Source organism: Antechinus flavipes, chromosome 1 (genome assembly GCF_016432865.1).
Source record: "Antechinus flavipes isolate AdamAnt ecotype Samford, QLD, Australia chromosome 1, AdamAnt_v2, whole genome shotgun sequence".
NCBI lineage: Eukaryota > Metazoa > Chordata > Mammalia > Dasyuromorphia > Dasyuridae > Antechinus > Antechinus flavipes.
This window is the reverse complement of record NC_067398.1, coordinates 694,623,824-694,637,704: the sequence shown is the minus strand read 5'-3', so window position 1 is coordinate 694,637,704 and position 13,881 is coordinate 694,623,824. Positions and strand designations below refer to the sequence as shown.

General features: G+C 46.7%; 1 protein-coding gene across 3 annotated transcripts in view; it reads right to left on the bottom strand.

Moving 5' to 3' along the window:
• The window catches only part of KDM2B (lysine demethylase 2B), a 135,646-nt gene that overhangs the window by 60,545 nt on the left and 61,220 nt on the right, over nt 1–13,881 (bottom strand). For all 3 annotated transcript variants that reach the window (XM_051972746.1, XM_051972747.1, XM_051972748.1), the window contains 2 exons: nt 5,862–5,988; nt 2,338–2,972 (listed from right to left, as the gene is read on the bottom strand). In XM_051972746.1, coding sequence (XP_051828706.1) covers nt 2,338–2,972; nt 5,862–5,988 — 762 coding nt within the window. The remainder of the gene's footprint in view (nt 1–2,337; nt 2,973–5,861; nt 5,989–13,881) is intronic.

Genomic DNA, 13,881 nt, shown 5'->3' with positions numbered 1-13,881 from the left:
AGATAAGAGACAGAGAGAGAGAGACAGACAGAATCAGAGAGAAACAAAGAGAAGGAGAAAAAGACAATCGGACAGAGTCAGAGAGACAGAAAAAGAGGGAAAGAGATGAAGACAGAGAGAAACAAAGAGACAGAGACAGAGAGAGAGAGAAACACAGAGACAGAAAAAGATACAGACCGCTTGCATTTTTGATTTCCTTCTCAGGTTAATTCTACCTTATCTCTAAGTCTGATTTTTCTTGTGCAGCAAAATAACTGTATGGATATGTATGCATATATTGTATCCAATATATACTTTAACATATTTAACATGTATTGGTCTACCTGTCATCAAGGGGAGGTGGGAAGGGGAAGGAGGGGAAAATTGGAACAGAAGGTTTTGCAACGGTCAATGCTGAAAAATTATCCATGCATATATCTTGTAAATAAAAACTATTAAAAAAAAATGAAAATAAAAATATTAAAAAAAAAAGAAAGAAAAAGAGACAGAGACAGAGAAAGGGAGAAAAACAGAGAGACAGAGAAAAAGAAAGAAAATCAAAGACAAAAAAGAGACAGACAGAAGTGGGGGAGGGAGAGAAAATACACCTTCCCTCCCTTCTCTACAAAGGTGAGGGGATGGAGGAGTAGAATATGCCATCTACTATCAGGGAATTGATATGCTGATAAGTTTTCTTAGCTACTCTTTTTTCCTTCCTTTCTCTTTTACTGTTGTTCAGTCATTTTTAGTCATGTCCAACTCTTCCTGACCCCATTTGGGGTTGTCCTGGCAGAGATTGGTCTGTCATTTTCCTCTCCAGCTCATTTTATAGATGAGGAAACTGAGGCAAACACAGTTAAGTGATTTGCCCAGGATCACCCAGCTAGTGTGTCTAAGGCCAGATTTGAACTCAGGAATACTTGACTCCAGGCCTGGCATTTTATGTACTGTGTCACTTAGGTGCCTTTTCTTTTTTATTATCTGTTAGAAAAGGGATCGATTGCTGAGGAGAGAACTATCTGGGAAGGAAGGTAATATAAAAACAAAAAGATCTCTCTAAATTTTCACAAAATTTAGGAATAATAATAATAATAATAATACTATTAATTTATGTAGTTCTTTCAAACTCACAAAGCACTTTATGTTTCTTCATTTTCATCTGAACCTCAGAACTAGCCAAGGTCCCAGGTCCCAGGTTATAAGGACTTAACAATAACATTATTAGTTCCATCTCTGTTTCACAAATGAAGAATCAGAGATCAAGTGTCCGGCCCAGGGACCCAGAGTTAAGTGTCTGAGAAGGAATTCAGGAATATCTTCCTGACCTCAGGCCTGCCGCCTTGTCCCTCACTGAGTCAGCCAGTCCCGTCTATATCCCAGAGACCACCACTCTCGAGAGGGCAGAGATCTGACAGCCCTCTCCTTCCTGCAGTGCTATTCAGTGACTGCAGATTTCATCCTTATGAACTAACTACGGACCATCAATACCGGTTCTAATCCTGCCTCCGACACTCAGGTGCTGTGACCTTCTCAGCCTATTTGTCTATCTAAAAAATGAAATTTGATGACCTCGAAGACACCTTCCAATGTTAAATCTGTGTTCTGTAAAAAGGGGATAATCAAGTAATCCCAAAGCCTGCTAGATTAGCCCCTGGGGATACAGACACAAAAATGAAACCTGTCCTCAGGGAGTTTACATTCTATCAGGGAAAACCCTGGGTACATATATAGATACGTGGGAAAAATGATTATCAAACCTGGAAGAATTTTCTCCTGGGGTTGCTATGACCTTCCAGGGAGATAAAACAAATAACTGGCTCTACTGTGCAGTGGTAGTAGGAAGAGAAGTAGCAAAAGAAACACAAATCTGAAACCAGAAGGTAATAGATTCGAGTCCGGCTAGGTCACTTCTTAATATAGCCAAGTCTCTGATAGTTCTGACTCAGTTGACTTGTCTATAAAATGAGAGAGTTAGATTATATCATCCTAGGTGTCCTCCTGGCGAGAATCCTTGGGACCTCTGAGTGTGAAGACCTAGAGAGATCTCTGGGTCCAGTTCTGCCTCTCATACTTACAATTTGTGTCATCTTGAGTCTCAATTTCCTCAACTGGAAAAGGAGGAGGAGGCAGGCTGGAGAAGGAGGTCCAGATGGCCTCCAAGACTTAGTCCCTCCCATGGCTCTCTCAGCACCATGCTTGGCATACTGACACATTTCACAAATGCCTCCTATCCATTCCACTCCTCTTGTAAAACGGACTGGGAAAAGCCTTCCAGGATTAGGTCTAGGACTGAGGTCTCCCTTCTTTCTTGTCTAGAAATAACACATAAAAAGGTTTCCCCTTCCCTCTGCTACCCACCTTCACATCCTCCAGAAGTGCCTGGGGGTCCTCAATCCCCTCGGGGACACATTTCTTATTCTCCGGAAGAGATTCAAGTTTCTCGACTAGCGCTTTCAGACCCTTCAGTTCAAACTCTGTGAGGTGAGTCCACTTGGTGGAGACTTCTGTGGCGGGGGAGCCTGTCGGGGTTTTGGGATAATCTGTGGTCATGGCAGATTTGACGCTCTCATCTGACTCATTGGACAAAGTCCTTTTGAGGTACCGCATGGCGGCTGCTTTGGGCTTCTTCATGGCGGCCTCCTGGCCCTCCGAGGGGATGCTGGTAGGAGAGGCGGTGGCATTGGGGGGCAGGAAGGGCAGGATGGGCGGGATGGGCGGCATGGGCGGGATGGGCGGGATGGGCAGGACGGGCAGGACGGGCAGGAGGGGGGGGACCACTGGGGCCAACGGCTTAGGTACTCTGTCCACGCTATCATCCTTCTCCCTCTCTTCCTTCTTCCCTTCCTTCTCCTTTTCCTTCTCTTCCTTCTCTTTCTCCTCCTTTTCTTTCTTTTCCTTTTCCTCCTCCTGGGGATGCAACTCACAGGATTCCTCATCCATCTCCAGCCAAGAATCAGATGAGAAGCCGTCTACACTGGGTTTTCTCGAGGCATCTGCATGACAATAAGAAAAACAAACCATGAAATACATAAGTTCTCTCCATCTGTGTATCTATCTCCTTTTTCTCTTTTCTCCCTTTTTCTCTCTTTTCCCTTAGAAACACAACTGGTACAGCAGAAAAATTTGGTTTCATCGAAAGGAAAATGTGGGTTCAAATTCTACCTCGAAGATGTATTAATTTTGTGACCCTGGGCCAGCTCACTGAATCTCTCAGATCCAGCTTTCTCATCTCATCACACACCCATGGCACATCGGGCACTGGGGAGGATAACTCAGGCTAAATGTTCTGCAGAGTCTAAAGCATTAAATCGATGCCCGTCATGAAGGAGACTGGCAAAGCCGGTTTTCCTCACTGCAAGTCTGTGAGGAACGGAGGACAAGTATTATTTGTCATGTATTACAGATGATAAAACTGAGGCTGTGCCTCCCTTCTTGGTAAAGGTGGAGGGGCAACAGGTGCACAAAACATCCTTGTTTTTAATTTTTTGTTGCAAAAGATGGTTCCCTGGATGAGGTGGGGACAGGGATAAATTTGGAAATGAAGGCCATGTAAAAACAAAAAATACCCAAGGCATTAAATATTACTTTCAATATAAGAAGTAACTTTTGGGCCAAAAAAAGGAGAAAAGAAACCTTCCCCCCTTACTTCCAGAAGTAGGGGATTATGGGTGTGGAATGGTATTGTTCACTGTCACATTCAGATGTTGCATTTTTGCTGACCAGCTCCCCCTCATTTTTATTCTCTGTGATGAGAGAGCGCTCTCTTGGGAGGGGAGAAAGAAGAGATACATTTGAAACTGCTGAAGATATGAGAAAAAATAGCTTTTATTTATTTTTTTTATTTGGAGGAAAGAAACTGGTTCCAATAGTGAAAGGGGGTGGGCCAGAATCGAGGGCAGGACTTGAACAGGGCTTTCCATGTAGCCACTGGCAATTAAATTTTCTTATCAAGGAGGCAGGTAGTAGCACAGCCAGGCCTGGTCTCAGGATAAAGTCAAGCTCAAATCCAGCCTCAAATACTAGTTATAAAGCCAAGTTCAAATCCAGCCTCACATACTCACTAGTTGGGTTACCCTGGGCAAATCCTACCTCAGTTCCTTCATCTATAAAATGGGGGTAAATTTAACACCTTCCTCCCAAGGCTGTTGTGAGGATCAAATGCGATAATATTTGTAATGCATTTACCCCAAAGTTTGACATGGAATAGGCGCTATATGAATACTTATTCCCTTCCCACCCCCTTGAAGATGTGAACCTATTTGTAGCTTCAGTGCTCAGCAGAGTGTTTGACCCCTACCAAGTCTTCCCATTCATTTATTCATTCAATCACAAAAATGCATCTTCACACCTTCAGCCATCCATCTGTTCACTCTTTCCTGCCTTTTTTCTCTTCCTTCTTTCCCCCCTCCCAGCCTCTTCTCTTCTCTTTCCTTCCTTTTTTCTCTTCCTTCTTTTCTCCCTCCTCTTTCCTTCCTTTTTCTCTTCCTTCTTTCCTCCCTCTCTGCCTTCTTTTCTCTCTCCTCTTTCCTTCCTTTTTCTCTTCCTTCTTTCAAAAGCTCCCTCTCTGCCTTCTTTTCTCCCTCCTCTTTCCTTCCTTTTTCTCTCTTCCTTCTTTCCTCCCTCCCAGCCTTCTTTTCTCTCTCCTCTTTCCTTCCTTTTTTCTTTCTTCCTTCTTTCCTTCTTCCCTGCCTTCCTTCCTCAAAAGATCAAAACCATGGGATTGAGGAAAGGCCTACCTAACACTAGCTGAGGTTCAGCCTTGATATTTTGAGTTTTTGTTTTCTCATGAATTTTGTTACTATTTTTCCAGTTTCATAAAATAACCGCTTGGTTCTGTGGGACACTGGCAGGACACTGAATATGTAGGTTAACTCAGATAAGATTGTGTTGATCCGTATTTGGAGATTAAGTGGATTGACCAGGGTCCTACAGCTAGTAAGTATCTGAAGCCACATTTGAACTCAGGTCTCCTTGCTTTGAGACCCCCCCTCTTTCTGCCGAGCCACCCGGCTGCCCGGCTTGTCTTAGGCACATCACTCTCTACGCCCAATTCCCCATCTGTAAAAAAGAGCAGCTACAAGTCTCACGCACAACAGGTTCTGCAACCCTTCGGGGTAAAGAAACATCAGTTATTCAGAACTCAGGGTTGAAGAGCCGGCTTTGCTCAGTCCACATCCCCACTGCCATCAGCTGCCGGAATGCAACTTCAGGGCTGATGTGTACGAGGAGAGAACTGAGCGTGGGATGATGTCCCTTTAAATAAAGGCAGGGGGGCAGGGCTACTGCAGCTGCGGGGAGAAACGCTCTCTCTCTTTGCCTGGCTCAGTCTCACTCGCCACCCACTGATCTCCCTTTCCCGGCCATCTCTCCCCATCTCCCAGCCCGATTGCCCCTTGCAGCAGCTGAGTTAAAGATGGGCCCCGGGCATTCTCCCCGAGAGTCTCTCTCCTCCGTGAGACAAAAGCCACTCACTGATGCAGAAAAATCAAATAGGGACGAATCAAAGGCTTAAAACTGAACGTGTCAAGCTCGGGCGCGACGGACACCCCCAAAATCTGCAGACACGGTGGGGACCGGTCTTACAAGGCGCCCCCCTCCCAGGACCCTCCCTTTTTTTGCAAAGCCCCAGATGATTTCAAGACTCACGAGTGCCCAAAGAGCCTCGGTCACCATTGTCCAAGGTGGGGACCCTCCCTCCCGAGGGATGACCACTCCCCAGTCATTGCCCCCAAGTGCCCTCATCTCCAAACAGAATCCACTGAGTTCAGGGTCCAGCAACCTCCACCAGCTGCTCCTTCCCCACTCCGAGGCAGCCAGGAGACAGACTTCCCAGATGCAAGGCAAACCTCCCCCTTCCCCCCCGGCCCCCCGCCGCCACTCACCAATGAGCATTGATTCTCTCTGGTACTCCTGAGAGAGGTGGGAACGCTGGGTCACGCAGTGTACGTATCTCTCCAAAACATACCAACACATCTCATAGTAGAAAGGGTACCGGAATTTGGCCTGTACCTAAAAGCAACACCCGGTGGGTGGAGGTCAGTTTCCGGAGGAGTGAGCAAAGAAGGGGGGCGGGGGGGGGGCGGGGAAGAGGGAGGAGAAGGGGAAGGGGGAGCACGAGAAGTTTACAGCAGAGGGGCCCCCTGAGGCATCATTTTGATCGTCCTTAGCGAGAGCATGAATGATGTGGGGAGGAGAGGGAAGGAGGAGGGAGGGAGGGGCTGGACGGGGCCAGATGCCAGCAGCATACACAATGAGCAGCCAGGGGGGATAGCATCTTTTCAGGGTTCACTAATGTGCTCACCCAAGAGGAGAGTGGGGCTGGGGGGTCAGGGAGCTGCCCCCAATCACACAGGGTTCCCACCCGCCCCCCGCGATTCACCTGGGAGACTCAAAGAGGAGGACGCCCTATCTAGATTTGAAGTCACTATTCCAACTCCCATGGAGACGGAGAATCCATCTGATTGCCCAAATGATACTTCTTGCAGCCTCCCACCATCCTCCTTTTTCCCTAACCCATTGAGAAAAGACAGACCACGCCCCCCTGGAAAGAAAACATTTTTTTTCCCCCTCTTCCATCCTCGTTAACCCTAAGAGACTAAAACTCTCTTTTTTTTTTTCTGGAGCTGACTCCAGAAGGGAGAACACAGAAGCCAGACAAACGAGAACGTACCAAGAAGATATTCTCCCTCTGTCCACCCATCAGCATGGAGTTACAGCTGGACCCGGTCATCCCCTAGAACTCGGGACTTCCCAGTGGGATTTAGACGCTGGAGTTCTGGTCATGAGGCCAGACAGGGATTAACAGAGCTTCTACTATTAACTGCTTCCTCTTTACTTCTAAGGACTGAGGGGGTGGGATGGGATCGCCCTTAGTCATCACTGGAACGGTTCAGCTCCAGAGAGGGCTGGGGACACTATCCCTGTAACCCGGCAGGGTCGGGGAAAACGAAGTGGAAAGGATCCCGGAGAGACCCAATGCCCCAGAGTAGCTGCCTCATTTGGACTCTGCTAGGTGAATGCTACCACAAGAATGGGAGACCAGGGAAGGGGGTGGGGAGGGAGAGAGAAGAGATGAGGATGGCAGAGGGGCAATGAGAGAAGGATAAGGAGGGAAAGGGGGAAAGGAAGAGGAATATGGAGGGAGGAGGGAGAAAGGAGAGGGACAGGGAAGGGGTGGGGAAAGGGGAGAGGGATAGAGAGTGAAAGGAAGGAGAGAGGAGAGAGGGAGGGAATGGGGAGAGAGGAGAGGGATAGGGAAAGGGGTGAGGAAAGGGAAGAGAAGAAAAGGATAAAGAAGGAAAGGGATGGAAAGACGGGTGGAAAGAGAAAGAGGGGGATAGGAAAGCAAAGGGGGAAAGGAGAGAAAAGGGGGAAGGACTCTTCACGTGGCCCAGGTTTTCTATCTGGCGAGGGCAGTCTCCTCCCTGGCTCCCCGACAATCCTGATGTCCAGGGCTGAGCAGACAGGTGTGATAGAAGGTTCCTTGGCCATTAAAGAAGGGCCTTCATTTCTCTATCTCCGATAAGTGCCAAGGGGAGAGGGGAGAAGACTGAGAGCAGGGGAGAAAAGGGAATCCATGGTACAGAGGAAAATCGCAGCTGTCTACTTCCTGCCTGTGTGATTATTCACTTCCCAGAGTCTATTTCCTCATGTATAAAATAAGAGTGGGAAAGGGATAGACTGAGTGTTCTCTGAGGTCCCTTCCAATTCTAAATCTGTTTCTTGAAGTCCCTCCCCTTTCTGGGTCTCAGTTTCTCCATCTGGCGAACAGAGGGGCTGGACTAGCCGGCCTCAGAAGTCTCAGTTCTTGATCTAGGACCCATCCAAAGCCCTGTATGTGACCCTAGTTTGGGGCCTTGATTTCCTCCTCTGCCACATGAAGGGGTCACACTGGGTCTCTGAAGTCCCTTCCAGCTATAGAGAAGGGATCCCATAAGTTTCACTTTCCTTTAGGTCAGGGCAGTAGCACAATACCCACCCCCTAGGGGTGTTTGGGCTTTAATGTGTGTGGGAGAAGAGAAGGGCTTCTGCCTTCCTAGGGACCCCACAACATCCACAACAGGTGGGTGTGGGCGGCCCCTCCGCAGACACCAAGACAAGGGCGACGCCTCCAGAGCCCATAAGAACCGAGATGTCCAAAAAAGCAACCAGCCTCCCGCCTAAGCTTCAATGAGCCTCAGTGAGCCTCATTGGTCTCCGCTGCCCCAGCCCTGAACCCAAAACCTTTTCTAGCAGGAGCCTTCAGCTCTGGCAGCACGCCTTGTGGGATACAGGATGCTTTGTGGACCTCCCCGAGTCATCAACAGAGGACACAATCTGAGCCTCCCCTGGGCTACCCCCTTAAGACCCTTGTCAAACCACCTGCAAAACCTCCTCTGGCATGAGGGAAACTCGATCCCACTCCAGACGGGAAATTGGGCCACTGGCTCCTCTTTCTCTGTCTCCCTTTCTCTTTCTCTCCATCTTCTTTTTCCTTTATCTCTCTCTCGCTCTCCCTCCCTTCCCTCTTTCCTCAAACTGCTCTTGTGGTATCACTGCTCAATAGCCCTCCCTACCAAAGCAAATCAGCACCTTCTCTAAGACATACACAGTTGGAATTGCCCAGGGCATCTAGTGGCCAAGCAGCTTGCTCAGGGTGCTGCAGCCAGTACTTGTGAGAGGCAGGACTTGAACCCAGATCTTCTGGCTCTCAGGCCAGCTCTCTGTCCCTAGTCATCATCTCTCTGGAGCTCTTGGACTTTGCACTGAGGGGGGAGGGAAAGGAGAATGCATTAGGTTGGGCTTCAGTCCAATCTGATAGCTACATTTTCTTTCTTGAGCTGCCCATTTTCAGCCGAGGAGAAGATTTTACGATTCTATTTTTATCAGTCCATCAGTTCTCTCGATATCTTGGGAGGAAAAAAAGTACTTGGCTAACTAAGGAGCAAGTCTGGTCCTGTTGGGATCAAGGGTCCGTCAGGTCTCTGATGGCCCCTCCTTGACAATTCCTCCCCAGCTTATACAATCAGGTCAAATCTAAACTATCCTCCTGTATTCCCTCCCGATAAAATGGAAACTCCCTGAGGACACGGCTGTTTCATTTTTAGCTGTGTCTCCAGCACTTAGGACAGCGCCTGTCCGCTTACTTAGCCGAATTCTATTCCTTCTCCTCCAAGCCTCCTTAAGTCAGTCTCATAAGACTGGCTGGATTCCCTACACTCTGGGTCAACATGCGATTGGCCAAGCACCATCAAACCCAAGTGTCTTTTTAGATTAAAAAAAATTAATAATGAAAACCAAAAAAATAAAAAATAAAAATAAAAAAAATAAAAAACTTGGTCATGGATCAGGAGGGTAGGAAAGATCAATCCTCCTCTCAGTTGCTGAACCTCGAGGGAAATCAATCGGGTGAAAGCAGATGCTAACGAAGGAACTCAAAAAATAATAATAATAATAATGATGATGATAATTTTTTTCCAAGAGAGCACTGCAGGAAACAAAATTTGCAAAAGAATTGACTTACAAACAGGGAGTCGCCTTCCACCCTTCGCCTTCAAAAGGTTTCAGCCACATGCCTGGGGATATTAAAGACAGCATTGCTCAACATTACTTGGTGACAGATTGCAGAGCCTCACCAAATTTCCATGTTACTCATGTTAATCGAATGTGAATAACAAGGCAGTCGGCCTCAAGCATGCAGTGCTCCCGAGCTCTCTCAGGTTTTTTAAGGTTCAAATTGAGTTCCTTCCCACTGACCTCGTTACTAAACTCTGACCTTGATTAGTGAATACAGAAGCCCAAAGCCACACCGGAGGTGAGTGAGCCGAGGCATTACGAGGTACAGCAAGGGGCCTGGGAAGTCCCATAGCCGGCTGCTACTTCCCTTAACATTCAAGTGTTAGGTGGTGGAAAAGTCCCAAGTATCTGATGGTGTTTGGGGGAAGGGAGGGAGGGAGTCTGTTGGGTTTCTTTCTCCTGGAAAAAAAAAAAATGGGAGTCTGGAAACAGTCAATCGGAATGAAATCATTTCCACATCTGCAAAGATGGCAAGGAGGTTTCCGTTTAAAGATTGCTAGATTTGGAGTCGGTGAGCTGAGTTCAAATCCTGACTCTGACACTAACCTGTGCTTTGGGGCACAAGGTAGGCCACATAATACTCGACTGACTCTGGAGGATCTGGACCTGCATCCATTCACATTGCGGCTTTGTCACTTTCTACCTATGTGACCTCAGGCAAGTCGCTCCATATCTCGGACTGTTTCCTCATCAGCAAAATGAAAGGTTTCCCACAAATGACCTCTCAGATCTCTTCTAGACCTGATCTGATAATTCTGCATCATTCTTGGGCCACAGTTTCATCATCTGTTGGACTAAAAAACAAGACAAAGTTCCCTTCCAGTTCTAAAACTAAAAGCCTGAATTATTTATTTCACCTCCCTGAGCCTCGTTTTTCCTAATATGCAAAATGAAGAGGTTGTACTGAAATGATCTCTACAATCCTGTCTAGCTCTATATCAGCCGTTACATGCTTGGCTTGTAGTGAAGACTTAATAAATGTTATCGAATGACTGTTGATTGACTAAATTATAAGTCACAGAGCCTCAGTTTCCTCATCTTCAACTGCAAAATGAAGGGGTCAGAGCAGATGCTTCTAAGACTCCTGCCAGTTGTAACCCTATAATTCTAAATCTTTAAATCCCCCTGCTTTCCACTTTCCTCATGTATAAGTGAAAGATCAGAAGTGATAAATTCTAAAGTAACTTTCAGTTCGAAAGTACAGATTCTATGATCCAAGAAGGGCAGTTAAATGGTACAGTGGATAGAATGCCCGGCCTGAAGTCAGGAAGACTCATCTTCCTTAAGAGTTCAAATCTGGGCTCAGACGCTTCCTAGCTAGGGGACGCCAGGCAAATCACTTCATCTTGTTTGCCTCAGTTTCCCCATCTGGAAAATGAGCTGGAGAAGGACATGGCAAACCAATTCATTATCTTACCCAAGAAAATTCCAAATGGGGTCACCAAGAGTCAGGATGGGACTGACGTCATGACTGAACAACAAAATGATCCCAGAATCCTTAGCTGAAGGGGAACTGGGCAAGTTATGTGATATTAACTTTCCTGGGCAACTCGAATGCATTCTATTTTAGAGACATCCAAGTAAGACGGGGAAAAGGTAACTCCAAAGGAGCTATCTATGCACTAAATGATCACAGGGATGCTTCCTGGTATAGTGATAAGCTGAAAAGTATTGTAAGGGAACAATGAAACAGTTTTAGCAATTTCCTTAAAGCATCCGATGGTTACTCCCAGTCATAGCATCAAACTTTCTACCTGCTTCGGGTCAAGCCAAGTTAAGTCTTCACTGGGAGAGGGAAGAGAGAAACAGATATGACTCCATGTCCAACTGGCTAAGGAGGAGAAAAGGAGGAAATTGATCCACTGATGACGAAACGCTTAAGATTCTGGGAATATAAACAATAGGGAGCTCTCCATTTGGACGTGGCTACCGTATTTCCATCAGTTTCTTGCAACAGGTTCAAACAAATATGCTCAGCTGGATAGTATTCAAAGGATGAGGATTTATCCATTCCTTGGCAAGCCCAGGAGGGCTGACTGAGGGGCCCAGGGGCTGGCTGCTGAGAAAATATCTTTTGTTCCCCTGGCTGAGCCAGTGGGGGCCAAGACGGCTTAGTCAACGGGCCCGCCAGTTCCCTGGTTTCTATCCTGGGACTGAAAAGTCAAAAAAAATTGTTATTTCACCCCCTTCCCCTTTTACTAAATGAGGAAAGAAAACCACAAAGCTTAAATAACGAGTGTTTACCTCCGTTCCCCCATTAGCAGGTGCTTCTAATCCAAGACATCTTTTTTATTACTGCTGAAAAACTATTTTTAAATGGCCATAACCTTCTTTAGAAGTCTCCCAGGGATAGGAAAAATTAAGCCAGAGTGGGTATGACAAGGAAACTCGGTATTTTATCTGACTCGGAGAGTCTATTAGCCTGAGTTCTCCCCAGCTTTTTTCCCCTTGTCTTGGCTCCCAAGGCACATCAGTTTTGTTGCCAAACCTCTCCAAAGACCAGAAATTGAAGAGAATTTGACAGCTTGCCAATGAGAGGCCGCCTGCACTCGTGGCCCTGCCAGGGGTGGAGGCAGGTGGAAAAGCCCCGTCCAGGGACACTGAGGAACGTCGTCACTCTTTTTCATCCTGCAGTAGGTTTACTATTTCAAAGGAGTTCAAGGGAAAAATACCTTTCCACCTTTCATGGTAGGGGAGAGAGGGGGATCTGGATTACAGTTAAAATCATGGGACTAAAGAGCAATGATTACAGGCAATTCTTGTACCTGCTCCATCCATCCTTTGTAGAGGGTGTGACCTTGACCAAGTGACCTCCATTTTCCCATCAGTAAATTGAGGGAAAACACAGATTTAAAGCAGGAAGGGATCTCAGAAGTCCAAGTCCTAGTCTCTCATTTAACCCAGATGAAGAAATGGAAGTCTAAATGAGGGATAGGGCCAAGGTCACGGGGGCAAAGTGACACAGAGTGGGATTTTAGCCCCAGCTCTCTTCTCTAAAGTCCCTTCCTATGAAAATGCATTCACCAAAGATAAGAAGCCAGACTCCTCAGACCCACCCCATCCCCATCCCAGAAAAGAAATGGCCTTCCTAAAAGGCTAGAAAACCTTTAAAGTTCCCAGTTTAACTGACAAGTTTATGAAATGTCTGGAAGATCATAGGTATGACCTTTATTCCCTGGCTATTTGCCGGCAACTAAAACTGGTCATTTCTTATAGGGAATTTAAGGAGCATTTGGGCCTTAACCTTGGAAAGAACTTAGCCTAGTGGAAATATGTGGGTTTATTTTTAGGAGAGTAAGGGTGGGTGGAGGGAGTCAGGGCAGCCAGACCTGCAACTTCACCATTTTCTGGAGCTTCCAGTATGGAAATCCCCTCCACTGGCAACTCCTTTGCAGCTTTAAAATCTTAAAAGAATTACCTGGCACAGGGACATGGTTAACCAATTTGCCTGATGTAGGTCAGAGCAGAGTCTTGAACCCAGGTCTCCCACACCCTCTTATGACTCATACATTAGCTCTGATTGTCAGAAGAGGTCCCATATACTATCCCCTTCAGCTGCAGGGGACCTGGGTCAGGCTGGAAGGAAGAAGAGGAACAGATCCAATCTCCACTCATATGGTGCTTCGGGGCTAGAAAAGCCCTTTGTGGGTGAAATCCTCAGGGTAATGTTTTCCCTTTACAAGTATCTAAAAATCGACCACATGTCATGGAGGCCTACAGCAACTACAAGGGACCAACACTCAAACCTGCAGGTTCCCCCGGTTATTGCAAGCATCTCGCTGGGAACCCAGGAGGTGGAGTGGGACGATTTCTGGCCTTCGAGGCAGCAGAACCTGGATTCAAATCTTGACTGAAACAACTGCTATGTGACCCTGGCCAACTTATTTAAATTCTGCCTCGGTGTTTTCATCTGAAAAATGAAGGGGGTTGAACTTGATGACTTCTACCAGTCCTTCCAGACCTAAACCTATGATCTTCTCAAGGGGAAGCCCAGTGCGTCCATCCCTCCGTCCTGCTTCCCTCCAGCACAAACTCCCGGAAACCTAAAAAACTGGATCAGCGAGACCCAGAGACTGAGAATACAATGAATTTCTATTAGATTCCCCCATATCCAGAATCATGGAAATGATCAAAAGGAAAACAAGGACTCTACATACTTAGAAGCAACTAGGTGGCGCAGTGGATAGGGTATCGGACCTACAGTTAGGAAGATCCGAATGTAAGTTAAGCCTCCAATACGTGCTACAAATCACTTAACCTTTACTAGCTGCCTCAGTTTTAGCAACTGGAAAATGGAGCTCATAATAGCACCTACCTCTCAACAGTCTATTTCAGTGTCGGGAATGG